Below are 27,767 nucleotides of genomic sequence, written 5' to 3'. Positions count from 1 at the left end.
TAGCACGCTGTAAAATTTATATCAGTTTTCCATAATCTTTCCCATCTGTCTAAATGAATTGTCTGGCCCAGCTCTTGTGACCATTTTATCATTGGTTCTTTTATTACCTCATCTTTCAGTTCCCATTCAAAGAGCAAGCTGTATACGGTAATTTCGATATTATTTTCAGTGGCGTAGCGTGGGTTGTCAGCACCCGTGGCAAGGCAAGTAATTTGCGCCCCCTAACCCGTGGATTTGCGCCCCCTAACCCCCAGATGTTGCGGCCGGTGCGAACGGCCCCCCCTGCACCCCCACTGCAACGCGGAAGGCAACCCAGAGGAACAACAGCCTGCGAAAAACTTTCTAAATTTCTCGGTCTTGATGCCCGCCTAAACATCTACCTAAACTCCCTGGAATAACTGCTTATATTGTTGACTAGTTGTGGTGGGTGCGCTTCGCATGAAAACCGATTGGCAGTGCAATGCGATAGGTCGACTCGGGAGTAAATCCTTTTGCGCTCAGTGGCGCTTACTCCTGGGTGAGTGGCAGCCTTCTTTAGCACAATCACTCAGCAGCACATTCTAACTGGAAAGGTTCCCTTGAAAACCTTCCCCTTAAGAGTCTATGAGTCTGAACGCTCATGTACGTGCGTGGAAGATGGTGTCTTTGTCAGCCTAAAATTGCTTTTCACTGCTAGCCACACTTGGCACAATTCCAAAATTCATTCACAAGTTATGGAGCAAGCCTTGCTTGGAATGACCCCTCTCGCGCCAGTCTTTGCACACAGGAGGAGCGATAGATTCACTTTTAAGGCATAGTTTACCTTTTTTTATTTAACTAAAAATGGGGGGAACCCTCCACACATCTTCCCAAACACACAACCCCCACGACTTTTTAAGGTGCCACTTTTAACTCAAGCGTCCGCCCCCGTTTGCGAAGCACCTTGGAGACAGCAGCCGGCAAAAGGCAAGTCGCTCGCCTTGGTAGGTTTGTGACCGGCAGCGGCGAGGAGAAGCCACGCTGAGTTTGCTATTCTGGGTCCCTTTAGGGACTTCTCGGACTTTCGGGTGCGTTTCGCTCGGCTGGAAAGGCTCCACACGCACCTCCTTACACGGGGATTCCTTCCAACACACACACACACGTTGGATGGATTTCGGTAAGTAGGAGAGGATATATGGAACTGATATTATCCCCCCGATCTCACGTGAGGGAGGTTTAGAGCTTGAGCCTGAGAAAGAATAACCTTTGTTGGTTACACACATACACAGGGTGCATGCCTTGCAGGAAGGAGGGGATGAAAAGGCAAGGAGATGGCTCTATTCTTTACACTCTCGCAAACACTTTGAAGGATCCGACTGTGATTTTTGACACTGGAGAAAGAGAGAGGAGGCGTGGGGGCGGGGGAGAGAGACTCCCCCTCCAAGCACAGAAATGTCCCCAGGTCCCCTCTTCTGGGCGGCGAGGGAAGACTCACACGTGGTGCTTAGGGGGCGCAAATCCACGGGTTAGGGGGCGCAAATTACTTGTCTTGCCACGGGTGCTGACAACCCACGCTACGCCACTGGCAATACCTGGTGATATTGTAGCCAGCTGTTACAATAGTTCTTAACCTCTTCATAGGGACTTATTTTTACCTCACCGTGCTCTTTTATTAGTAACTGTTGATATGTTGGCCAGCCCTTTTCCATATTTACCACCGCCAATACTTCTAGTGGGGATACCCACCATGGTATCTTAGGTTCTAACAACCATTGGTAATTTGCCCACACTTTATATAGAGACTTCCTGACTATGTGGTTCAGGACGTCCCTATTTACTGCCACTTTATCGTAAATTAAATAGGCATGCCATCCAAAGTGGTTGTTCCATCCTGCCAAGTCTAGAATCTCTGCTTTGTCTAGCACAACCCAGTCTTTTATCCATCCTAAGCATGCAGCCTGGTAGTAAATTCTCCAATCCGGAAGTCGAAATCCACCCCTCTCTTTGTTGTCTGTTAACAGTTTATATTTTATACGTGGTTTTTTTTCCTTGCCATAAAAATCGGGAGGAGAGGAGTTGAACTTTAGTTTTATGCCTACCAATCCAGATAATAAAGTTTGCTGATGCATGAGAGTTTCAGGCATGTTACTGTAAACAAGATTAAATATTATAAGCAGTATAATGCACTGAAGGGCGGTGACAGCAAGGTGGAGAAAGGTTTGGCATGAATTCATACATACATGACCTTTGGGCTTGTGGGTTCCTGCAGAAAATCACCCAGTCGCTTATGCAGCTTGGCATTTGCATGAAACTGCAGGAAGAGTTTTATCTGGTGATTTATCCTATGGTTTCTTTCTTTTCTTTTAAATTTTTATTGGAATTTTATTTACAACGTAACATAAACCTCCCAACCCCAATACAAAAATCCACCCTCATTAAACGTGAACATAACATACAATGAGCTTAACATACAACAATACAAACAACCAAATAAAATACTTCCTTTATCCCGTATCTGGCCTCCTTATTTACTTCTTATAAGATGTTTCCTTTATGAATAATTATTAAGATTTTTCTAATTATAACTTAAATATCCACAAATTGCTAAAAACTGGAAAAAAGAAACTGTGCCAATAAAAAAGGACTGGCAAGACAAACTGTTAGAGTATATTGGACTGGCTAGATTAACAGAGGCAATTAGAGATCACACCAGACAAGAGTTTCAAAAAGCATGGGGGAAATGCAGAGAATACTTCACAAAACAGTGCCCTAAAATACATACCTGGACTTGTTTCGATTAATGTCTGCAGGAGACTTTGTGAATTTATCCTATGGTTTCATGGAGCCAGTTCCTGGGGTGAGGAGCTCCTTCATTTGGAGGGCTTCAGGCAGAGTCTTGACAGCCACCTGCTGAACATGCTGTAGGGCTGGATTTTGTGCCTCAGGCCACATGGCCTACAAAACTCCCTCCAGCTCTGTAGGATGCTGAGAATACTCCTCTCTCCCCTCCTCACATCATTTCAGGGAGGATGTAGAGGTCTTGAATTCTTGTCTGAGACCTGCCAGGGGACAGGATGTGGGTGCAGAAATGGAATATTAATCGCTGGAATAACTGAGCCAATTACCTATTCTAACACAGAATGTGCAGCGGCGTGGCTGTTGAATCTGCTTAGAGAGAAGATTTTATCTGTTGCAATCACATGCAGAGATATGCTTGTACAGTGGTACCTCAGGTTACATACACTTCAGGTTACAGACTCTGCTAACCCAGAAATAGTGCTTCAGGTTAAGAACTTTGCTTCAGGATGAAAACAGAAATCGTGCAGCAGCGGCGCGGCAGCAGCAGGAGGGCCCATTAGCTAAAGTGATGCTTCAGGTTAAGAACAATCTCTGGTTAAGAACGGGCCTCCGGGACAAATTAAGTACTTAACCCGAGGTACCACTGTATGTTAAAAAATAATAATAATACTTGTTGCGTCACAAAACTTACCGGGGGACTCGGTGAAGCAGTTCCTCCAGCCCTTTGTGGGTCGGGAATTAGTAAGAACATCCCCCAAAGGAGAAAGAAACCCAGCCCTGGAGGGCGCAACAAAAGCGCTAGAAGCTGCCGACACGCATCTCAAGCCCACCCCCAAGAAGAATCCTGGGAGCCATGGTTTACCTCTCAGACGCCTCCCAGCACCCTTAACAAAATACAGCTCCCAGTATTGCTTTTTTTGGGGGGGTGCTTTAAATTCGCGAGGACACGTTGTTTCTTCTCGCACACTCACGCGTTTTTCTGTCCCACCGTCCGGGCGCTCATCCCGGCTTCAGATCCTGCGCAAAGAGAGAGCGAGAGAGCGAATTCTCTTCCCTTCGGAGAATTGCGCTTCGGAGTCCTTCCTTGAGGAACCTCTGGGCCAAGTTCTTCCAGCGCAGGGCTGGGCAGCAGGTGAGCCCGAAAGGTGAAGCGAAACCCCGCCCTCGAGTCTCCTGCAGCTGCCGGAGGGCAGGATCTTTAAGGAGAGTTTCCTAGCCAAAGGGAACAGAAGGAGACGAGGAGAGGAGAGAGAGCCGGCGGCGCTCGGAGCGGGTTTCCCGCTGCTGCCCTCGCGCCAAGCCTTTCTCCCCCGGGAGTCAGGCGCCGCGAGTTGGCACCCACTTCCCTTGGCAGAGTCTCCAGATCTGGGTCTTTGGGTGGCCGTGGTTTCTGCTGCGCTGGGGCTGGCGGGGAAGGAGCGATATGTCGAAGAAGATCGTCCTCAATCTCCCGGCTCTCTCCTTCACAGCTCCCCCCAGAAGGGGGGACGACGAGGGCAGCATTTTCCCCGCGACGCGGCTCCCCAAAGCGGGTCCCTCGCTCTTTCTGGAGCCGCAGCCTTGGGCGATTCACTGCGCCGCGCTCCTCCTTCTGGGCACCTTGCTGGACTTGCGGGACGAGGACTGGAGGAAATTCAAGGGCGAACTGCTCAGATTCCCGGTCAAGGGGGGCGTCGGAAGAATCCCCAAAAGGTTGCTGAGGGAAGCCGATGCTCGGCAGCTCAGGGATCTACTAATCCACTACTATGGCGAGGCTTATGCCGTGGAGGTGACGGCGCTGGTGCTGCAGGCGATGGACTACAAGCCGCCGGTGGGCTCTCTCTTTGTTTTCATCAGGCTAAGTAAGGATCTCCGGAGAGGGGTGGATCCATCCGGCTGGTGGTGGTGACACCTCGGGGTTCTGTTTGTACTGACAGCACAGCTCCCTCCCATGGCTGTAGTCGCCCAGGGGTGGGGCAACTTTTCCAGCAAAGGCCCATGTTAGGCAGGACCAGCAGTGAAAGGGAGCAGAATGATGGCTGTCAATCATTTTTACCTGCGGAAAGTGAGCTGGTATTTTCACACATCCCTCTGCCCTCCATCTAGACCAGAAAGAAGCATTATCGGAGCTAGGGCTGCCCCACGAGAGTTTAGCTCCTGAGGCGAAACAAAAAAAATGGCATCCACTCCCCACCAGGGAAGAAGGAACATCAGGAACAAGGTGGGGAATAACGATCTGCATTGGGATCTGCTGCCCCTGTGGATCATGCCTTACCTTGCCTCAGGAGTGCGCCAGCCCTGACCGGAGCTCAAGGCCCCATTCCAGAAAGGCAGAGGCATCCCAGGAGGGTTTCCAGGCGGTATCAGTGAGGGGTGTGGCCTGGGGAGCATTCCAAGGGCTTGAAGGAGAGGCCTGGAGGAGCCCATTTGGCCACAGGGCTTGAGACTCCCTGCTCCTAGATTAGCCTAGCCCCAAAGTGCAGTAATAAGTAACAAAAAATATCAAGCTGAGATATTTTTAGTACATGCACTGTTTTCTATAGAAAGCTTTTGGCTGATGGCAGTAATTCTCAGTAGCTTTCAACAACCGGATTGCAAATGCTTAAGAAATTGCAAATACGGTATCTTCATCTTAGGATGCAGAGAACAGCAAAGAAACAGTTTACATGAATTTCTTGTGGTCCTTTGGCTTGAGGTTCAGATTTTCCCTTGTGGGGTCTACTTTTCTTTTCTTCATGCTTGAAGCCTGCAAATAGTTAAGAGGCATGTAAATTAAAAGAGTCTTCAGGCCTTTCTAACCCCCTTGGAGTGGTTTCTGTCTTCTGGGTCAGGCTGAATTGCTGGAATCATTGGAAATCATAGAAAGATGGAAAGCTACCTTGGGCCACATTGGACCAGTTGGTCCAGCTCATTCCAAGGTTTTAGGCAGGAATATTTCCCAGCCCTATCTGGAGACTCCAGGGATTCAACCTGGGATCCTTTGTATGCATGTGATCTACTGCTGATCCACGGCCCTTTCCCACTTAGTGCTACCTATTCAAGGTTTTCCAACAGGAAGAGAAGGGGAAGGGGAATGTAGGAATGCTGGATTTTTTTCTGTTCAATACAGCTACTAACATCAATAATTCCAACAGTAAGGATTACACATTTATGCCTGCTGGTCACCCTGAAAACCTTGAAGGAGTCAGATCTGAAGACGTTCAAGGATAAACTCAGCGTGTTTCCCTTCAAGGAAGGCTATGTCAGTATCCCTAAGGGGTTGCTGGAGGAAGCAAATATTTGGGAGCTCACAGAATTGCTGCTTACATACTGTGCTGAAGATTATTCTGTGGAGGTGGTGTCAGAGGTGCTGAAGGCCATTGAATGTGAGCCCTTGCCAGAATGGCTCTTTCGTCTCATTGGGAAAGGTAAGGAACTTGGAAGGGAGAACATTGGCTGATGGTCTTCTTCTAGGAGTGGGCCTGGGTGTAAAGGAAGCTTCTTAGACGGGCTTTGGGTGTGTCTGAAACCTGTGCAGCATTCTGAATATATATTCTGGACAAAATCGGAGCGAAGACTCTGAGTCAGTATCTCTTCAAGTTTCACAATGATTTTATAAAATCAATGCCAGCACAATATTATCTCTTACCCTTTACTTATATATGCCTCCTGGCCCTGATGGTTCTGGCAGAACTTCAGCTAGGCCATGGGTTTGATTAAGTAAAACTGTTTATGTGTACTTACTTTCTCAATATATCTAACAGCAGAGAAACCCCCTGAAAAGCATGTTTCAAGGCATCGGACAGCTGTAGTATTGTCTTCAAAAATTATTCAAGGTCTGGAGGAACTGCTTTCATCAGAAAGAGCCACCAAAGGGTAATTTCTACACTTTACTTAAGTGACTGAAGCCACCATTTTAGCAATGTGTTTTCCCCTCTCAGTTAACACTACATCAAACTACACTCTCAATGCAAAACAAATGCAAAACACTTCAATTTTAAACATTATACGACAAGAATGTTACTTGGCCAAAAATGGAAAGAGAAGAAGTCCAAGCAAAGGAAGAATGGATGCAAAAACTTATGGAATATGCAGAAATGGAGAAACGTACCGTAAGAGTAAGAAACCAAGATAACAAACTTTTTTATATAAAAGAATGGAAATGGTTTATTGAATATTTTCAGATAAATTGTAAACAGATAAAAACACTGGCAGGATTATTGTAATAACCTGCAGCTACATAAGAGTATATATAAGAGTAAAGAAGATAAATAAATAAATTAAGTTAATCTGGATATGCAGAAAATATTAAAAATAAATTTAAGGAATTGCAGAAAGAAGGGGAAGGAAGTAAAGTTTTTAAATGTCAAAATGATTGTAAAATCAGTGAAACGTATATATCTGATACACACACACACAGTGGTACCTCTGGTTATATACGCTTCAGGTTGCATACACTTCAGGTTACAGACTCCGCTAACCTAGAAATAATACCTCGGATTAAGAACTTTGCTTCAGGATGAGAATAGAAATTGTGCTCTGGTGATGCGGCATCAGCGGGAGGCCCCATTAGCTAAAGTGGTGTTTCAGGTTAAGAACAGTTTCAGGTTAAGAACGTACCTCCGGAACGAATTAAGTACTTAACCCGAGGTACCACTGTAAACATTATAAGTAATTTAGCAAGCTCTTCTGATTAAAACAAATAAATGCTTTAGCACCAATTTAATAATTGCGTGTGTGCTTTTTAAAGGCAAAGGCTGCTTGGAAGAAAGAATATTTTTTAGATCACCATGTTGAACCTTTCTGTTTCCTGCCCACAGATGACTTTCTAAGTCAACCATTGGGCAGTAAAACCAAAGTGCATATTTTCTGCTGAAGCTGTCAGGCTGCCAGATACTTTTCAGGCCGGCCTCACTCCACAACCATAAAGGTGCAGAGCTGGTGGAAAATAGTGAGCTGTGAAACAGGGAAGTCCGGGTCAGATCTTGCCTCTACAACGAAGCCACTGTGTGAACTGTTTCTCAGCCTCCCCCATCCTGCCCATATAAAGATAATAATGCTAAGATAAGAACTAAAGATAAGAACTGACTGGGGTTGCTGGAAGAATATTTGAGGGAGTCCCATCAGATGTCAAGGAAGGAAATAAACAACTATCTGACTTTTAGAAGACATCTGAAGGCAGCCCTGTTTAGGGAAGTTTTTAATGTTTGATGTTTTATCATGTTTTTAATATTCTCTTGGGAGCCGCCCAGAGTGGCTGGGGAAACCCAGCCAGATGGACAGGGTATAAAGTTGTTGTTGTTGTTGTTGTAGAATAGAGGACAGCAGGGCAATCTTTTTATCCCTGAGGGTTGTGTGTGCAGGTGAGTAGTGTGTTGGGGGCTGCGCACTTGCTCAGATATGTGCACAGACACACCCACCTTCGCAATTCTCATTCCCACTCTCTCTTACACACACCACTTTCCCCTCCACTCATTTCACACTACGCTTTTAGCTCCCTCTTCACCTGCTGGCACACCTGATTATGAAGGTGAAATTGCACAGCTTAAGGTTAAGAAAAGAAAGGAAGGTTCCCCAAGTCTTGGTGGGCCCTAGGGTGTGCCGCTGAGGGCTACCAATGGCCCACTGGCTGCAAGTTGGCCACCTAACCAGGTTCTAGTCCTCCCCCTGCTTCTGTTTCTGCCACAGGTCATTGAAAAGATACGCATTCTTTAGTAATGAGATGATATGCAAGGGAAGAGAACAGTTGATTGAAATTCTTGAAGAGGACCTAGACTTCGTTTTGCACACCCTACACTCTTGCTCTGTCATCACACTACAAGAATACAAGGACGTTTTCAAAATGGAGAAAGATTCTAAAGAGAAAATCAAAAAATTGCTAAATATAATCCTGGAAAGAGGAGAACAAGCTTGTTGTCGGTTCCTAGAATGTTTAGAAATGGTACGTCCAGCTTCTGTTTGGATCCTGCTATTTGTAGTACTGGGTGGATTTGACTTCTCGTCATTCTTATTCCTCAAGGTCATTTTTTGCATCTTTCTTCATTTTCACAACAGTCATATTGGTTTAAAAATAAAGTCCAGGTTTCTGACCAGTCAGTGCTGCAGTCTGAATCCCTCCTATTCAGAAAGGAAACGAGGAACCAGAAAATGGAGCATTCTGAAGATCCTGGAGAAAGCGTCATGTGCATCCAGTGTCCCAGCGAGGTAAGGGTTGTACTGGCTGCAGTGGCATAGCGTGGGTTGTCAGCACCCGGGGCAAGGCAAGTAATTTGCGCCCCTAACCCGTGGATTTTAGCAGGGGGCAGAGACCTGCGAGTGCGAGCACCCCCCCAGATGTTGCGCCCGGTGCGGCAGGCCCCCCCTGCACCCCCACGCTACACCACTGACTGGCTGCATCAAAACAGGGGGCTCCATGTGCTAATAAACCATGGCAAGTGGGCAATGGGCACTTATCACATTGTGTTTCTAGTTTAGTGTGGAATCTCACTCATATTTTGTGGGGGGGTCCAGCTGTTTGCTACATTTCAATCCTCCTGCTTAAATGTTTCTTCATTTGCATGCATTGTGGTACAGTACTTTCCAATACTGCCATGTCCACAGGTGTCTCCAGAAATAATTCTCTGGGTGAAAGGAGAGTGGGAGAATCTGGTATGGATGGACACCAAGTGCCAACCCACAGTGTCCCCTTCTTCCCCCTCATCTGTACTTAGGGAGAAAATGTTAATGGATGTTTGGGTTGTAGCCATGCTATAATCACCATAATGAGATATTTTGGAAGATTATATCTTCTTTTAAAGTTTTTTTTTAAATGGAGTTCACACGGTGTTTCAGAATTCAGCACAGCTCAAATTACTATACTAAAAATGAATACAGAATGCAGCGGGTATAAAGAGCTTTTAGCAATGTGTAGCTGTGGGGTGGAGCTCAAGAAGGGATCCTTGGTGTGGTCATAGTGGGTGTTTCTATTTTCAGATGGGAGGAGGAATATGGTATCAATTCAGACAATTTATTCTTTATTATAGGAGCTTCCAGGAAAGATAAGACCAGAGAAAGTTTGGGATTCACAAAGGAGCCATGAAACGTATAGGTGAGTAGTACTTCCTACCATCAGAGAATGTTTTCTGCATTGCATATAGATATGGTGATGCACCCACATTGCGGTGCTCTCTAAGGCATACTCTGCTTGCCCCTGTGGGTGCACATCGCTGTGGAAGATGAGTAGTGGACATAAAGCATGTACCCCCTAACATAAATCCTGGCTACGCCCATGCCACAGCACAGTATCAGATGAAGAGCCAAAATTCCAGTCAATGCTGGACTGAAATACTGCTAATGATCATTATTATCAAGAGAGAACATTTGACATGACCCACAAATCGCTTATAAGAGTATCAGCTGGAACAGTACAGGAAGCTGCATCGATCTCTTTCAACCCCTTTTGTCTTTCTCGCCTTCAGATTTTGCTTCACTGAGGCTGGCTCCTTCCTTTGCTGTTGTACTGACCTTATATTTAAGGTAAAGGGAGCTGTGACCATAACATACCACTTTGATTCATGGACTCAACACCTGCATGAATGGCAAATGATAGAGCTGGCTGTTGCTGGTCCTTTGCTCAACATCCAAGCGTATCCAGAAGAAGCTGTGGCAGAAGTCCACTTCCCTCACTTCTTGTGTCTCACAGGTATGGTAGGAAGAAAAGCTTCCAAGAATAGAGTGGTAATATTCATTCCTGTTTAAGATTCTTCCTTTTGTCTATCATGTACATTCCTTAATGGCTGAATAATGCTATGGGCTGGTTCAGTGGATCACAATGCTTTATCTGCCTTTTGTGGCTTCTTTTGATTTTGCAAGAATTCTGTCTTTTTGCAAGAATTCTGCTTTTTTCTTTGACTTACTATACTTTGTACTTACTGTATACTGTAAGTTACTGTGCTGTAACTTGCTTTGGGAGGACATTGTTCTGTAATGCGGGCTTTTAAAAACACCTCTAGATTATGATAACAAAATAAACACTTAAGAACATAGAATGGGTCTGCTGGATCAGGCCAGTGGCTTGACTTGCATTAAACAGGAAGGGAGAAGGGGTGAGTTTTCTCACCCAAATTCAAGTCTAGAATATAGTGAAATGTTTGCCCATGTTTCCCTTGTGTTTCTTTTCAGGTAAAGACAGTTCCCATGTCTACATAGCACATTTTGTTGAAGGAAAGATGAGACTGAAGAAGCCAGATCACGTGCGACCGTATCATGCTGTATTGAAAGCCCCACGCTTCTATACCTGTGGGGTCATCTTCAAAAAGGCATTGTTTAAGCGAAAGATAATGGTCCACGCCATGGCACTGCTCTATCAGGAGCTGGAAATCTCAGTCCCAAAATTCCACCTGTACCTCCTACCCAACGACTCTTCCCTAAGAAAGGTAACTGAGAATCTCCAACTCTGATTTGTGTTTCGGGCAGGCTAGATTATTAGTCTGATTTTGATTATGAAAACAATGATACTATTGAATGTCTATTCTGTTGGAAGTGCTGGGATGCAACTCAGTATATGCTGAAGGCTGATGTAGCTGCATGGGTGAAAGTAGTTAGAGAGAGGACTCTCTAAGTTTTCCTAGACCTTCCTTTAACCTTTGCTGACCTTCCTTCAGACTAGAGAGAAATTCTTTGGGTTGCTGACCTCTACTTCCTTCTTCTCCATGCCATCCTTGGGAGAGGAGACATCTCTTCTGGATCCCTCTCTTTCCAAGATGCAGGAGTAAGCAAAGGGACCCCGTGTTCCATAGATTTGGTGTCTTCCTTTCATGCCTCCAAAGTGACCATGTTTGCCCTTCCCAGAATGTCTATAAATTTGAGGAAATGTGGCCTTCAAGGAGACTGCCAAAACCCTCTGGAGCACTCAAGCCTCTGAAGATTGGCTCTCGCGTCTTCATCCAAAGTTTAGATGGCGTCACAGTCTGCCCTGAGGTAGGAGACCAGAGATGATTACAGGGGTTGTCTGGAGGGAACCAAGGCTGCGAGGTTTAACAATGTAAGGAACCAAACCAGGATCCCTTCAGTCTTTTGTTCACCCCCTTTTGAATGGTGGGGAGGTGGGGGAATTACACTGGAAGTGTTGTGATGCATCTCAGCTTGCACTTGAGGCAGATGTGTCTGCATGGGGAAAGGGAGGCAGAGGAGTACGGAGACTTCCCTGTTTCCTAGATTGTCCTGTCTGACCTAACCTGTGCTGACGTCCCCTCAGGTGCTACACTGATATCTCATTTACCACTTCCTTTTTCTTCATCCTCATCTTGGTAAAGGAGACATTTTTGGTGTCTCTCCTGTTGAGATGCAAAAACAACCATGGCTGTTTACGTCTCCTAAACCCAGAGTCTGAGTGTGATTATGCCCAGAGTAAAGTCTGCTAGTTCAGTTCAGCTTCTTCTCAGCATTTGGAGATAAAATGTCCATCAGTTAAGTCACATTCACACCTACAGAGCTTTCTCACAGGAACTGGAGCTTCAATACATGGAGGAGCAGTTCCTCGAAATCAGTGCTGAATTCATGCAAGGCAAGCTCAACTTCAACCTGATAGAGAGGAGCACGAATGAACTGGTCTGGGAGGCCCATGTGAGGCAAGGTGAGCTTTGGCTGAGGGAGGACCACAAGGTTGGGCCATAGCTCAGGAGGCAGGATGGAAAGGACATCCCATCTACATGCCCTCTCTGACTGCCTCTTTCCTGGTCTCTTTCAGAGGAGCTGAAGTTTTCAGGCCCACATCCAGAACAAGGTCAGTAGGAGAGATGAGATGGCTCTACCACGAGGTTGACCAAGGCTGAGCTTTTGTTCTGAATGGAATAACAGCATTTTGGGGTTGGAACAGACTTTGGAAGTCACCAAGGCCAACCTGCTTCTCAATGTGCTCTCAACAACACTGAAGAAATCTTTCTTTCTTTTTTTAAGAATTAAGAGGATGTGTCTAAGATCATAGTGGGTAGTAGTGATCACCTGGTTTCTGTTCAGTGTCTTAATCAGGTTACATAAGGGGGTATTTTCTGGTTTGCCTCAGGTAGAAAAATGTATTGGGCCAACCCTGAGCAAGAAACATGGTGTTAGCCACAATCCACACCAGAGGCGGATTTTGGGCAGTGAGACTAGTTCCTAGAGGGGTGCTGCAGGGCTTTGCAACTATAACAGTGAATTGAGTAGTATGGAAAGAGAGAAATGGGAGCACAGAATTTTGGCCTCACACAAGGTGCTACTCTTCACATCCTATGGGTTCTTGAGAAATACTGCATTTTTATGTGTTCACCCTGCAAACCAACTTCCAATAGTCATAGCAGGCAAATAATTTTCATTCTTTTACAGCGCCACACTCAGAAACCCCCTTATATGGAGGGGAACAAAGAAGCATGAAGATGGAGAACGCAGTAGGTTCTGGGGAGATTATCACAAGCAACTGGTGTCTCAGTGAGGTAAAGGGTGGGCATTCTTCTCATTTGCATTGACCACCCATGATAATGAAGTCTATATTGGTACTTCTAACAGAAAGGTTCTGAATTTGAATTTCTTGTGCACTGTAAAAAGCCCTTGTCCCTCTTTAGGTATTTTTGTACATTAATTAATCATCTTGCTACTCGGCACTAATTGCTGGAGCCACAAGGCTGTTTCTAAACAGGTTGCTCCTAGTGCTTAAAAAAATCATCAAAAACAAAGCATTGCATTTCTGCACAATTGTAATTATGTGATTCCAATTTCATGTGGAATCTTCTTGCCTTGCTGTGCTTACATTTAGTTGGGAATCATCTTGCCTTGCTCATATTTACAGAGGGAAGGAAGCATGAAGATGGAGAAGTTGGCCGGTCCTGGGGAAAGTGTGCTATGTGGCCGGTGTCCCAGTGAGGTAAGAGGCTGACCTGTCTTGATGTGCATTTCCCGCCCACAGGAATAAGGTACACGTTGATATTTTTAACGTGAAGCCACTGAATTTAAATTTCTAGTCCCCTAAGGTTAGCAACTATCCCATCTTAGGTAATTATATACATATTTGCTATTCAAAGCTAGAGCCTGGTAGCAGGAAATAAGGCTGCATCTAAAGAGCTGTTTCCTTGTGCTACTAACTCATGGCGAGAGTCATTGCAATGCACATTTAGCACACTGTGTTTCCATTTAGTCAGGAATCATCTTGCCTCGCTCTTATCTTACGGGCGGTCCAGTTGATGTCACGTTTCAAATCGTCCCATATTTTCCAGTGCTTAAACACTTTCCATCTAAAAAGATCATTGCACTACTGCAGAACTCTAATGCTGTGATTCCACTTTAGTGTGGAATCCTCTTGAGTCACATCTGTTTTAGAAGGGTGTGGTCTCAAGGGTCTTAGGAACAGACAATAATGCCCCGTTTCCAGATGGGATATGGATTCTGGCATCTACATGAATGATTATGGTTTCATTATAGGATCTTCCAGAAAAAATAAAACCAGAGGTGGTTTGGGACTCAGAAAGGGGCCATGAAGCTTACAGGTGTGTGATCTCTCTCTCTCTCACAATATCTATCATCTATCATCTATCTATCTATCTATCTATCTATCTATCTATCTATCTATCTATATCTATCTATCTATCTATCTATCTATCTATCTATCTATCTATCATCTATCTATCTATCTATCTATCTATCATCTATCATCTATCTATCTATATCTATCTATCTATCTATCTATCTATCTATCTATCTATCTATCTATCTATCTCTATCTATCTATCTATCTATCTATCTATCTATCTATCTCTATCTATCTATCTATCTATCATCTATCTATCTATCTATCTATCTATCATCTATCTATCTATATCTATCTATCTATATCTATCTATCTATCTATCTATCTATCTATCTATCTATCTATCATCTATCTATCTATCTATCTATCTATCTATCTATCTATCTATCATCTATCTATCTATCTATCTATCTATCTATCTATCATCTATCTATCTATCTATCTATCTATCTATCTATCTATCTATCATCTATCATCTATCATCTATTTATATCTATCTATATCTATATCTATCTATCTATCTATATCTATCTATCTATCATCTATATCTATATCTATATCTATCTATCAATCATCTATCTATAGCTGTCATCTATCTATCTCTATCTCTCTCCCCTCCCTCCCCTATGAAACATTCTTCCCTCAGGGAGTGGTTTGTACTTTGAATTGTCCAACAGAGTCCAACAGTGTGGGTCTCACTGTCATCACATATGGTGGTTCTCAGTAAAACTTATGGAGAGTACATCTGTGATCTGCATATTGCAGTGAATGGTCAGTTGTGGTGGACAAATTCTCTTTGAAGGAAGCTTAACCACCATTCCTGATGTCTTCACTGAGGAATTCCTGGGTTCCATGGAGCAGAGCTGGAAAAAACATTACATTGAAGAACTGCTGTTGCTAACTTCCAGTTGTATATATCCCGCCCCCTTTTCAGGTTGGGGTAGCATCAAAAGAAGGATCCAGAGTTTGAGAAAGGTGAAAAATCTGGAGTCTGGATTTTTGGAGGAATTGTTGTTTCTCTTCCTTAAAAATATCCCACCTTTCTCCCAAGGGGTTCAAGGTGGCATGCATGGTTTTCCCCTCTCCATTTCCCCCTCACAACAACTCTGTGAGGTACTTTAGGCTAAGAGGCAGTGACTGGCCCAAGGTAACCCAATGAGCTTCTTGAAGGAAGGGAGTCATTTCAGCTCCTCTTGTCCCCTGTCCCTTCCTTGGCATTATTGCCATTGCCCCAAAATCAATTTCTCTTGTTCTTCTCTACTAGTTTTTGTGGGATGTAATCCACCAGAGCAGTCAAGTACAACATTACCTGTTTTGCTAGAGTGGACATGCAGGGAAATGTTGGGTCCAGCCAGCTGAACTTCCTATTGCACTTGGCTGGAGCATCCTTCCTCTTGCATGTGACTAGCAGGTGGTTATGACCTTGCCAGACCTGATAAGAGGCCAACTCATGCACCCCTCCTCTCTCTTTCACCTTTCATCTTCGACCTGCTTCCAGCTTGGACTGCACTGCTGGCTCTCAGCCAGCAGTAGCACTGGGTTATTCCCCGATATGGGGTAAATGCACATTGTACATACTTGTAACTTTAAGCTTTAAGCCTGCCTTCAGGATTCCCACTGTGTTCTCCTTGAATGTAAGTAAACTACTTTTTAGCACTTATGAATAAGACTGCAGTGTCTTTATTCTTTTAGGAGGGATTAAAGGGGTCTTTAATCAGCCAATCTAGCAGGTCAAAGTCCAAGTAGATAAATAGGTACCGCTCCGTCGGGAAGGTAAATGGCGTTTCCATGCGTGCTTTGGTTTCGCCAAAAGTGGCTTAGTCATGCTGGCCACATGACCCAGAAAAACTGTCTGCGGACAAATGCCAGCTCCCTTGGCCAGTAAAGTGAGATGAACACCACAACCCCAGAGTCGTCTGCGACTGGACTTAACTGTCAGGGGTCCTTTACCTTTACCTAAAGGGGTCTTACCAGGAATAATAGAATACATCTCAATCTGGACAAGCAAGACTGAATTGCCTATTATCTTTCCAACCAGTTTCTGCTGCGTAAGAAGGGGAATGCACTTTGCTATGTAAAGAAACTTCCTAGCGCAAGTTAGGGTATTAATAATCAATATATCCTCTCTTGCCATCCTCCACATTCCTACAGTTTGGTTCAACAACCCAAATCTCAGCTTGTTGTTGTTTAGTCGTGTCCGACTCTTCGTGACCCCATGGACCAGAGCACGCCAGGCACTCCTGTCTTCCACTGCCTCCCACACTTTGGTCAGACTCATGCTGGTAGCCTTGAGAACACTATCCAACCATCTCATCCTCTGTCGTCCCCTTCTCCTTCTGCCCTCAGTCTTTCTCAACATCAGGGTCTTTTCCAGGGAGTCTTCTCTTCTCATGAAGTGGCCAAAGTATTGGAGCCTCAGCTTCATGATCTGTCCTTCCAGTGAGCACTCAGGGCTGATTCCCTTAAGAATGGAGAGGTTTGATCTTCTTGCAGTCCATGTCAGCTATTCAAAGGCAAATTTAGGGGAGCACAGCCAGTTTAGTCGCACTGGGTGTGGAGCATCAGGGTCTCTGCAGGAGATGCCACAACTATTATTCAGAACGGAGTGTGATAGACATGGGTAAGGTGCTGAATTTTGGCATTGCCCAGGAAGCTGCTGAAATTTGAGATCCCAGGGTACACCAAGTGGGGTCCCCTTTTCCTTTTTATCTTTCTCTTTGTGCCATTCAGAGTGTACACCACTGAGGCTGGCTCCTTCCATTGCGGTGATACTGATCTCATATGTGAAGTGAAAGAAACTGTGACCTTAACATACTACTTTGATTCATGGCCGAAGCTCCTGGAAGAACAGAACACTGAGGAGTTGCATGTCGCTGGCCCTCTGTTCAGCTTTAAGGTGGATGCAGCAGAGGCTGTGGCAGCCATTCACATCCCTCACTTCTTGTGTCTTGAAGGTATGGCAGGGAGGAGGTTTTCCAGCATTATAACCATAATAGGAGGAATCCTAAATGTCCATTGATGTTTCCAGAATGCTATAGGGATAGCAGTGTGGGTTCTAGAGGTCAGGAGTGCTGGCATACCAGACTTTTGTGATTTGTTTCAATTTTTAAAAATGTTCCAACAGTGCTGTTTTATTATTTTCTGTGATTTGCATTCTGTTGTAAGGTGCCATGCAAGCATATTGTCATGTGAAATGGTGTTAAAAACCTCTTAAATGACAATGAGAAAATGAATACTTGCATGAAATAGGGAGGGTTAAGTGATGATATTTTTATCACTTTCCCACTGCGAACATGCTTGTCTTTTCAGGTGACGACAGTTCCCATGTCTACATTGCACATTTTGTTGAAGGGGAGATGAGGCTGGAGAAACCAGACAGAGTGGAGCCTCACCATGCTGTGTTGGAAAACCCCAAGTTCTCTTCCCTTGGAGTCATTTTCAAAAAGTGGTTTAAGCAAAAGATCAACACTGTCGTACTGCTCTATCATAGGCTTCAGCTGGAAACGCCAACATTTCACCTGTACCTCCTGCCCAATGACCCTTCGATAATAAAGGTAACTGGGAACTTCCAACTCTGGTATTCCCAATTGCCTGGATCATTTGCTTGATCATATTAACCCCAACTATACACAGTTGTTGGACTTGATCTCTTCTACCCAACATCAACATGCCAGTAGAGAGAAGATTAACAAGTTGCCCACTGCTGGGTTACTTAGCTTCCCACCAGCACTGTTGTTTTAAAGTGATTTTTCCAATATTGAAATACACCCTTTTCCTTTGTTAGCCAGCCTGCTTGCTAGAGGCCAAATGTCCTGTCTGGTTCTCTAAACAAATGGGTTGTCACTGACTTGTGAAAGCCCTAAGCACATTCTCCTGGAAGCCTTCTTGAAATCAGTAACACTTCCTTCAGAGTAAATGTATTCAGCAATGAACAAATACTGTTTCGTTCATTAAGGAATCAGCTTGGTAGTTACGAGCCTTCTCAGATAACTCCTGAGGAAAAACATTCTTCCTGATTTGCAGTGTTGGCACATAGGAGATAAAGCACACTATCATATTGCCTTCTCAGTTTAAACTTTTCCTTAAAATGTCATCTTATGCTTCATTCAAATCATGAAGTTTCATGGCTTCTGTGGTTTCCTGCATGGTCTCATCAAGAGAAGATGCAGGTGGACCCAGGATTCATGGTACCTCTTGGCCACTTCATAGTTCAGGCTGCCCAGTCCAAGAGCCTTGGCTTCCTTCAGTTCCTCATGAGGCCAGGAAATCTCTGCTCCACATTTTAGTTTCTAGTGCCATAGTGGTTTAATTTTATTTATATTGCATATGGAGAATCTGTGTCTCTGCAGATGTTCTTGGACTATGAAACCCATCACCCTTGGCCCATCCTTGTTGGGGAGGATGTGAGTCCAACAACATCTGGAGGGCATCTGGTTCCCCATTCCTGCATTACCTGGTGCTACAATGCCAAGAATGTTGTAGGCATCTAGTCTTCCAAAAATTTTGTTCCCTCTCTGTGTATGTCAAAAGTGACTTTCTTTACCCTTCCCAGGCAGTCGATAAGCGTGAAGTAAATTCAAAGAGAATAGAGAAACCCCCTGTGACCCTGAAACCTCTGATGATTGGCTCTCAGGTCTCTCTTAGTACTCCAGAGGATGTCACAGTGAATCCTGAGGTGAGACATGAAGATGATGGTGGTTTTTTGCTGGGGCAGAACCAAGACTGTGAAGTCTGAGAATGGGAGAAATTCAACCAGGATCCTTCTTCACCCTTTAATTTGACTCCCTTGCAATGGTGGGTTGGGCCAAACCAGATTCACACCTACAGAGTTTTCATTCTTTCCCACAGGAACTTAATTTTCAATACCTGGATGCAGAGAAACTGCAGCAGTACGTAGAACTGTCTGCTGAACAAATGCAAGAGAAGTTCAACTTCTACCTGATGAAGAAGGGCACGACTGAAGTTGTTTGGAAGGCCCATTTAAAAAAAAGTGAGTTTTGAACAAGGGATGATCGTGAGGTTGAGTCATATCTTGGGAGGCAGGATGGAAAAGGACCACGGGTCACATTCCCTCTTTGACTGACTTTTTCTTCTTGATTTTCAGATGAGTTAACTTCAGGACAGATGGATTCTCCTATTATACACCCAGCCCAAGGTCAGCAGGTTTTAATTGTTTCTTTCATTGTACTTGTATCTTATCTTTCTCCCAATAGCAAGTGCTGGTGATACAGTAGAACATACACTGCACAAAAATGAAAAATAACTTTTGTACAGTGGTACCTTGGTTCTCAAATGCCTAGGTTCTCAAACGCCAAAAACCTGGAAGTAAGTGTTCTGGTTTTCGAACAATTTTTGGAAACTGAACGTCTGATGCGGCTGTCGGTTATTGTTTCTGGGGCGCCTGCACCAATCAGAAGCTGCGCCTAGGTTTTCAAACATTTTGGAAGTTAAACGGACTTCCGGAATGGATTACGTTTGGCACTTTGTTTCTGCTATTTATTTTGCATTTTGCTTTTTGAGACTTTTTCGGTTAATTTGTTTTTGTGACTGTGTGGAACCCAATTCAGCTACTGATTGATTGATTGATTGATTGATTGATTGTGTGACTGCAGAAATGGATAAAAGCCCCCCATCCAAACAATGGCTATCATCAGTGCAGGTAAGAATTTTTTTAAAAAAAATTATCATCTACAATACTGTCTTTTTTTTTTAGTACAGTACATAGATTATTAGGATTATGGGTTAAACCACATAGATTATGGGTTAAACCACAGAGCCTAGGACTTGCCAGTCAGAAGGTCAGAGGTTCAAATCCCTGCGACGGGGTGAGCTCCCGTTGCCCGGTCCCTGCTCCTGCCAACCTAACAGTTCGAAAGCATGTCAAAGTGCAAGTAGATAAATAGGTACGGCTCCAGTGGGAAGGTAAATGGTGTTTCCGTGTGCTGCTCTGGTTCACCAGAAGTGGCTTAGTCATGCTGGCCACATGACCCGGAGGCTGTACGCCGGCTCCCTTGGCCAATAAAGTGAGATGGGTGCTGCAACCCCAGAGTCGGTCACGACTGGACCTAATGGTCAGGGGGTCCCTTTACCTTACCTTACCTTACATTGATTACTGCTTTCATTTTATGGACCAATGGTCTCGTTAGATAGTAAAATCCATGTTAAATTGCTGTTTTAGAGGTTGTTTTTAAAAGTCTGGAATGAATTAATCCATTTTGCATTACTTTCTATGGGAAAGTGCACCTTGGTTTTGGAATGCTTTGGTTTTGGAACCGACTTCCGTAACGGATTGAGTTTGAGAACCAAGGTACCACTGTAACTTTATTCAACAGCCTTCTTAGACAAGGTTGTCTGGGCTTATTGTTTTGTTTGGTGCCAGATGAAGATCTTTCAACTCACCTAGGTTTTTAAGAACATTTTTCACTCAGATGTAACTAACCTGACATGGTATCAGAAGGGCTCCCACTAATGCAATGGGACTTTCTCCTCAATATCCACCTTGTCCCTCTCGCTCAAGTCCTCTCTGGAGGGTCACAATAATCCGCAGAACACAGTTCAGAGGGAAACTAAGAGAATTATTCCATCTGGCAAGCAGAACAGCTTTTGCTGACATTAATCTCCTCACTCTAAGTTTTACAGTGTGAGCATCTCAATTTTAAAGTGAGTGGCAGTTCTTAAAATATGAACTGTTACTTGCTCTTGTTGTCATTTGTTATGAAGTGATACTGTAGGCATAATTCATAAATCTGTGAGACAACGTTCTATAACTTTGTCTTCTTCCAAGGACAGAGACCTTGTGGATAAGGTTTTCATGGCATCATCATAACAACAACAACAACAACAACAACAACAACAACAACAAAAATTTATTTATATCCAGCCCTCCCCGGCCAGGACTGGGCTCAGGGTGGCTAACATCAAAGTATATAATACATTAAAACATAAAGTCAAACAATCGATTAAAATACAGCTTAAAATCAAGTTAAGATCAGAATTATGGCAACCCATGAATTATAACTATAGGGGTTGGGGATATTTAGTGCTCACCAGGCCCAGTTATTTGTATTGGTCTTATATGAGCCAGTTGGAGGAGTGAGAGAGATCACTTACATGCAGGGTCTCACTTATTTCAGTTTTATACTTCTTCAACAGTTATGGCTTTGCCCAATGAATTCTGGGAATTGTAGGCAGGTGACCTAGTAGGAATGCTCTGTTCACAATACCTCCCCTCATGGAACTACAATTCCCAGGGCATGGAGGAAGAGGGAATGAGTTGGGGAACCAGTCTTGAGCCTGCAGTGTGAACCTATAGCAAGATTTCCATTCTTTCTCTCTTTCCCAGTAGGGCCGCAGTTTCCAAACTCTTCCAAAGTGCACTTCATTGAGTGGCACAGGGAGGCGCTAATCCAACGGACCGTCCCAGTGGAACCAGTATTGGATAGTTTGCATGGCTCTGTCCTCAGTGAGGAGCAATACCAAAAAATCATTGCCCAGGAAACTAACCCAGACAAGATGCGAGAGCTCTACAAGCTTGTGCCAAGCTGGGACCTCTGGTGCAAGAATAAGCTGTATGAGGCACTGAAGACCAAAAATCCACATCTCGTGAAAGACCTGGAAGGGCAATGAGGCCCCAAGGGAAGGCAGAAGACAAGGCCCTTTTCAAGGCACCAGAAATCCACCTCCTTATTGCCAGGGGACTCCTGAAGACAAAGCCGCACCATGCATTTTCCCAAGCACTTACATGCATACCCTCCAATATTCCCATGATAAGAACTGGAGTGTCATTGGAGGAGGCTGTTCTCTACTCTGTCAAGTATGTCACCCCTTTGCTCCCTTAGGCAGTTGCCCAGATACCATTCTCATCCCCACCTCTCTATGACGTTCTGCTGTAGACTGAGGGGCACTCTCACAAGGAGCTGTAGCACCCCCGCTCCCGATGATCAGCTTTATTTCTCTCCCCCACTCTCCCCCCACCCTCGTTCGGGCCTTCAGCTTTGTTGGTGCTGATGTCATTGGGAGTGGACACTGGTGGGTGGGGTTGTGCGACGCTCCACTGTCACCTCATTCTCCTTAGAACTACTGTGTGAGGAAGAGAGAGTGAGACTGAAAGCCTCCACAGCTGAGCTACGGTTGGGTCTCGTGAGCTTCCATCGCTCCAGGGATGAGGAGGAGGAGGAGGACAACAACAACTTCACACCACAACTGCAGCCCTCACTGGCCACCATCCATCAGCACAAAGTTGAGTTGCGGAGCCTCTTGCAGCTGCTGCCCAACCCTTCTCAAGGTTTCATTATCCTCCTCCTTGTACATTTTACTTCCGACGATGGAGCGGTGACCCCAGAGGCGGCATGGCCCTAGGACTGCCACGGTGGCTCGGGTGCCTGCAGGCTCCGTGCTGCCCAAAAGAAGCACCATGGGGCTTACATCTGCCCGCTGGAGGTGGTGGGTGGACCCCATGGAGGTTCCATGCAGTGTGCCCCTGCCCCAGCTCACCCCGCCCCATGAACAGCTTGCCCTGCCCCCATGGGGTGACTCACCCTGCCCCCAGGCACAGGGTGTGTGCACCAGAACAGGCACCTATACGCCGCTGATGAATTGCTTTCCTGGTTCAAAGGGTCAGGTGTCGCTGTGTTGAAAATACTAAACTATCGCTTGCAAATAAATTAGTTTTGTGTCTTATTTTTGCAGCTGGACTTTCCTGTTTCTGTAATGAATTTCTTATTAAATTAGCTGACAGCCAAATAGAAAATGCATCATACCACTATCTAGTGTCAATGAAGAATACTTAAACCCATTTATTTTAATGGGTTGTGCAGGCCGAGTGGTCTTTCCTCATCTGGAACAAATCACACCTATGCTAAAAGGTCTGTGGAGTCCACCTATTAGCTACTGAGCCTACGTTAAGGTCTTGCAGACCAGGTTACCTAAAAGCTGCCTTTTACTTCACTGCATGGTCAGGTCATTAAGATTAGCAAACAGTTTGTTTGGCCTGTCCCTAACCCTTAGAGCACCCCTATGGAACACCCTAACCCAGGGGTAGGCAACCTAAGGCCCAATCACCTTCTCAGTCCGGCCCATGGTCCTTTTATTTAAATGCATCTCTGGGTTATTTGTGGGGCATAGAAATTCATTCATTTTTATTTTTATTTTCAAAATATAGTCCGGCCCCCAACATGGTCTGAAGGACGGTGGACCGGCCCACGGCTGGAAAAGGTTGCTGACCCCTGGGTTACAGCATTGGGAAAACTCAGCTTTGGCTGAGTCAGGATGGCCAGTTTACACGGACAATCCTGATCCAGACCAGCCAAGACAGGAACCAGCCAGCTGAGACAGAGCTCCTGCTACATAACTGTTATAAGTTTGGGGGGGCAGCGGTAGGTTGTATGCCTCAACCTCCTTCTAATTCCTAGATCCAGAAGAGATACAATTCCTGGAATAGCCAAGCATGTGTAAATTTTAATACCCATAAAATCAGCTGCAGCGCAAGATGGGGCAGTGACACCCTCCAGGAGCCAGTGGCGTAGGAAGGGGGGGTGGAGGGGGCGGGTTACCCCGGGTGCCACTCTAGGAGGGGTAACAAGATGGCCCCTGCTTCCCCCCAGCTGTAGAGCAGCCGACAGTGCCCATAGTCCGTATGGGCACCGCTCACGCAGTGTCCGTACAGGCGGCCGCTCTCGTGCGCAGCAGCTGTACTCTTGCATGGCGATCGTCTGGGCTGCCACGCATGCGCAGTCCGTACGGGATGCCGCTCGAGCAGCAGCCTGTACAACCACCACACGCAAGCGCCATCCCATACGGACTGCGCATGTGCGGCATTCCATACGGAGTGCGCACCTGTGGGATGCCGAATATGCGCAGCCCGTATGGGCTGCACCACCCAGGGTGCTGGAGAGGGTTCCTCCACCACTGCCAGGAGCCACTAGACTCCTGGTACAGACTGAGATGGGGTGAAACAGGTCACCAGGAGTGTGCACATCTGAGGCCTCTAACAAAGGGGAACCCAATTTGGCTGACATTGGTGGTGGTGGGACTTTCCTTAAGGGTCACAGGGAACACAGGAGCTGCCTCATAGAGTGTCACGCCATTGGTCCATCTTGCTCCAGAATTTCAGAAAGGGAACATTCACAGCTCTGCCTAGAGATGCTGGGGTTGAACCTGGAAACTTCTGCGTGCAAAACAGATACTCCCCCCACATTCCTGCTTGCCCCAATTAGGCTGTACTACAGAATAGAGTGAGTGGAGTCTTGGGATTGCCCCCCCATGCCCTTCTCGCCCTGGATCCTGAGGCCCTGCCCTCTAGTCGCCTGTGCCAGCCAATCCACGTGCAGAAGAAACTGGAAACCCGCCACAGGACAACAAGACTAGTTTGGCTAGCCACACCTCCCTTCCTCCTCCTGTTGCAATGCCAGGAGCGGTGGAGGCGAAAGAATCCAAGCTTTTCTTTCCCCCTCTCTCTTGCCCGTGGGAGTCCAGGGGCGCCGACTTATAAAAAATATTGGGGGGGCCCAAGACCTCCAAACCGCTGCTGCTGGGGGAACGAAAGGGGCGAGCCCCTGGCTGCCCCGACCTTAAGTGAACCTGTGAGGGCCCGCCCTTTGCGGCAGCCAATTGGCTGCCGCCGTGGGCGGTGAATATTAATGAGCTAGGGGGAATCCCCGCTTCTCGCAGGGCTGACGCCAGCCCCGCAAGAATGTTAATGGGTCGAGAGCCCGCAACCCCACCCCCTCTCTAGATCGGGAGTGGCTTTGTTTTAACTCATTACTGAATGTATTTTAAAAGGTAACTATCGTCAAACAAGGAAAATAAAAAATACCAACATAATTTTGTGATTTTACAAAGCATAATATAACTAATAATTTTCTTAAATTATTGGGGGGGCGGAGCCCCCCAAACGAATTTTTGAGGGGGCTCGGGCCCCCTCAGGCCCCATGGAGTCGGCGCCTATGGTGAGACTCCTTACTGGACTGCAACGGGTAGGGAAGAGGCAAGATGGTGGAGGAGCCCCTGGAGGAAGAACTGAAGAAGCTGGAGAGAAGTTTTCTGGGAGAGAAGGGCGACAAGGTCTGTGAAGGGCAGAAACCGATTGCCCCGCACCTCTTGGGACCTCGGATAGTCGCCTTCCTCCCTCCCCACTGAAGGCTTTGGGGCAGGATGATCTGAAGGTGTTTGCCGGCCAACACCACAAGGTGAAGAGCCCTTCATGGAGAATGCAGGAAACCCCCTGGGACCATCAAACCTCTGACTATTGGATCTCACTTCTTTCTGCAAAACTTAGATCATGTCAAGGTCTGCCCCAAGGTGAGATACAGAAATGATGGAAAGTGTTGCCAGTAGAGAACTGAGGCTGTGAGCTATGAGGGTTGGAGGAACTAAACCAGAAACGTTTCAGCTTTCTGTTTACCCTATTGATTGATGGACTGGGTGAAAAGGCCACAGGCTGAGCCATAATCATTTTTTTTTCTTTTTCAGTTTTCATTTCCCCCAAAGCTACTGGAGCTTCAGTACCTGCCCTGCAGACATGGAGCAGCAGTACCTTGAACTCTATGCGGAACACATGCAAAACAAATTCAGCTTCAGCCTGATAGAGAAGAACAAGGATGAGCTAGTATGGGAGGCCTATGTGAGACAAGGTGAGGTTTGACCAAGGGAGCGCCACAAGGGTGGACCATAGAAAGATGGAAAAGGACATCCAAGCCACATGCCTTGACTGCCTCTTTCCTGATCTCTTTCAGAAGAGCTGAAGTCTTCTGTTTTGCACCCATGCATAGCACTTACACAATAAAACCCCTCAGTTATAAGCTTGTACCGTGACTCTTTCCATAATCACATTCCCTGTCAAGGAGAGCTTTGACAACATCCTGAAAGGGCTGCTGCAGGAGGCAGATGTCTTGGCTACCCAAAGGATGTCAGGCTGGGGAGGCAGGTGGAATTCTGGTGTGCTTCAATACAGTTCTGGAATTAAGGGCGGTGTCCTGAGCCCTCTTTTTGTGCCAGCCCTTTTGTCTTCCATTTTTAGAAGGCTACAGGTTGGGGCATGAAGTGCCTTACCCTGGTGGACCTTTTACACATCCTAAAGGGCAGCACAGTATTACACACACCCAATTTGCCCACCAGAGAGCACAGCAGAATTGCTGAAAATCCGAATTTTTAAACCAGGTCACTTCCCACTCTCCGCCTGCATGGAATGGTTGCTCCTTGGCCCTCTGCATCCCTTTGCTTCTTCCCACATTCCCACATCCTTATCCCAGCCTTAGATCCCAGGGACAAAAAGCCCCTTCCCTGGAGAAACTCAGAGCTAACCAAAACATCCCAGGAAAATCTTGAGCGGGTTTTGGAGTCCTTCCTTCCTGGGGGCCCTTGCACACTCACTTAAACTCAGGGCTGAGCAGGAGCACTGGAAAGGAGAGAGCAACAAGAATATTTATGATTATGATTATGATTAGTTATTACATTTCCTAGTCTCTATACAAAAAAGTCTCAAAGCAACTTAGCCATATAAAATACAGCTGGATAAAATCAGTTAAAATTAAACCACAAGACATCCAAAAAATACAGAGAAATTGTTCCACCTTATAGTGCTTTTTGGGTTCTCTTCCAATGTTTCTTTAGCCATTCCACTGTCAAACAGCTCTTACTGTCCAAAAGGTCTTCCTGGTGTATTGTCGGAATTTTCTTGTAACTTGAAGCCATTGGTTTGAGTCCTTCCCTCTAGAACAGAACACAGGCTTGTTAACCCTCTTCCATGTGACAGCCCTCTATATATTTCAAGACAGCTATCTCCTCTCAGTCTCTTCTTTTCTAGGGTAAATATACCCAGCTCCTTCAACCCTAGGGGACGCAGGTGGCGCTGTGGGTAAAAGCCTCAGTGCCTAGGACTTGCCGATCGAAAGGTCGGCGGTTCGAATCCCTGCGGCGGGGTGCGCTCCCGTCGTTCGGTCCCAGCGCCTGCCAACCTAGCAGTTCGAAAGCACCTCCGGGTGCAAGTAGATAAATAGGGACCGCTTACCAGCGGGAAGGTAAACGGCGTTTCCGTGTGCGGCTCTGGCTCGCCAGATGCAGCTTTGTCATGCTGGCCACGTGACCCGGAAGTGTCTCCAGACAGCGCTGGCCCCTGGCCTCTTGAGTGAGATGGGCGCACCAACCCCAGAGTCTGGCAAGACTGGCCCGTACGGGCAGGGGTACCTTTACCTTTACCTTTACCTTCAACCCTTCCTCTTAAGGCTTGGTTTCCAGACCCTTGATCATCTTGCTCGCTTTCCACTATCCACGTTTCCACAGATATATTCTGCTTTTGTTTGTTTGCTTGCTTGCTTTACCTGCAGTGAGTCTTATGGCAACCTTTGATATTCAAAACTGGGGGAAAGCCTCCACCTCAGGTTTCCTTTTAATATCATAAATCAGCGTTTTTTCCTGGGGAGGCCGCAGGGGCACGCATACCCCTAAACATTTTGTGAATCTTTGTACTTTTGTCCATTTACTGTATTTAATTTTCCCCAATCTGAACAATTAAATGATG

At 45.8% G+C, this 27,767-nt stretch overlaps 1 protein-coding gene across 4 annotated transcripts; it reads left to right on the top strand.

Annotated features, from left to right (window-relative positions):
• The first annotated feature begins 3,978 nt into the window (after positions 1-3,978).
• Positions 3,979-22,925, top strand: LOC310829166 (uncharacterized protein). Of its 4 annotated transcripts, none has more exons than XM_083707324.1 (20): positions 3,979-4,598; positions 5,871-6,143; positions 6,480-6,591; positions 8,404-8,656; positions 8,770-8,919; positions 9,738-9,802; positions 10,173-10,396; positions 10,876-11,129; positions 11,545-11,673; positions 12,199-12,328; positions 12,443-12,478; positions 13,057-13,163; positions 13,517-13,591; positions 14,146-14,210; positions 16,982-17,205; positions 17,561-17,805; positions 18,804-18,926; positions 19,100-19,241; positions 19,356-19,406; positions 21,597-22,925. In XM_083707324.1, exons 1-20 carry the CDS (start codon positions 4,181-4,183, stop codon positions 21,875-21,877), a joined length of 3,357 nt encoding a protein of 1,118 aa, XP_083563450.1. In that variant the 5' UTR covers positions 3,979-4,180; the 3' UTR covers positions 21,878-22,925. The 4 variants fall into 4 exon arrangements, with proteins under 4 accessions (XP_083563450.1, XP_083563451.1, XP_083563449.1 ...); XM_083707325.1 differs by having other exon boundaries at positions 3,992-4,598; positions 6,483-6,591; positions 21,594-22,925; XM_083707323.1 differs by having other exon boundaries at positions 3,992-4,598; positions 21,594-22,925.
• Positions 22,926-27,767: the final 4,842 nt, after the last annotated feature.

This window comes from Podarcis gaigeae (assembly GCF_964106915.1).
Source record: "Podarcis gaigeae genome assembly, chromosome: 13".
NCBI lineage: Eukaryota > Metazoa > Chordata > Lepidosauria > Squamata > Lacertidae > Podarcis > Podarcis gaigeae.
This window is presented reverse-complemented; position numbering and strand designations above follow the sequence as displayed.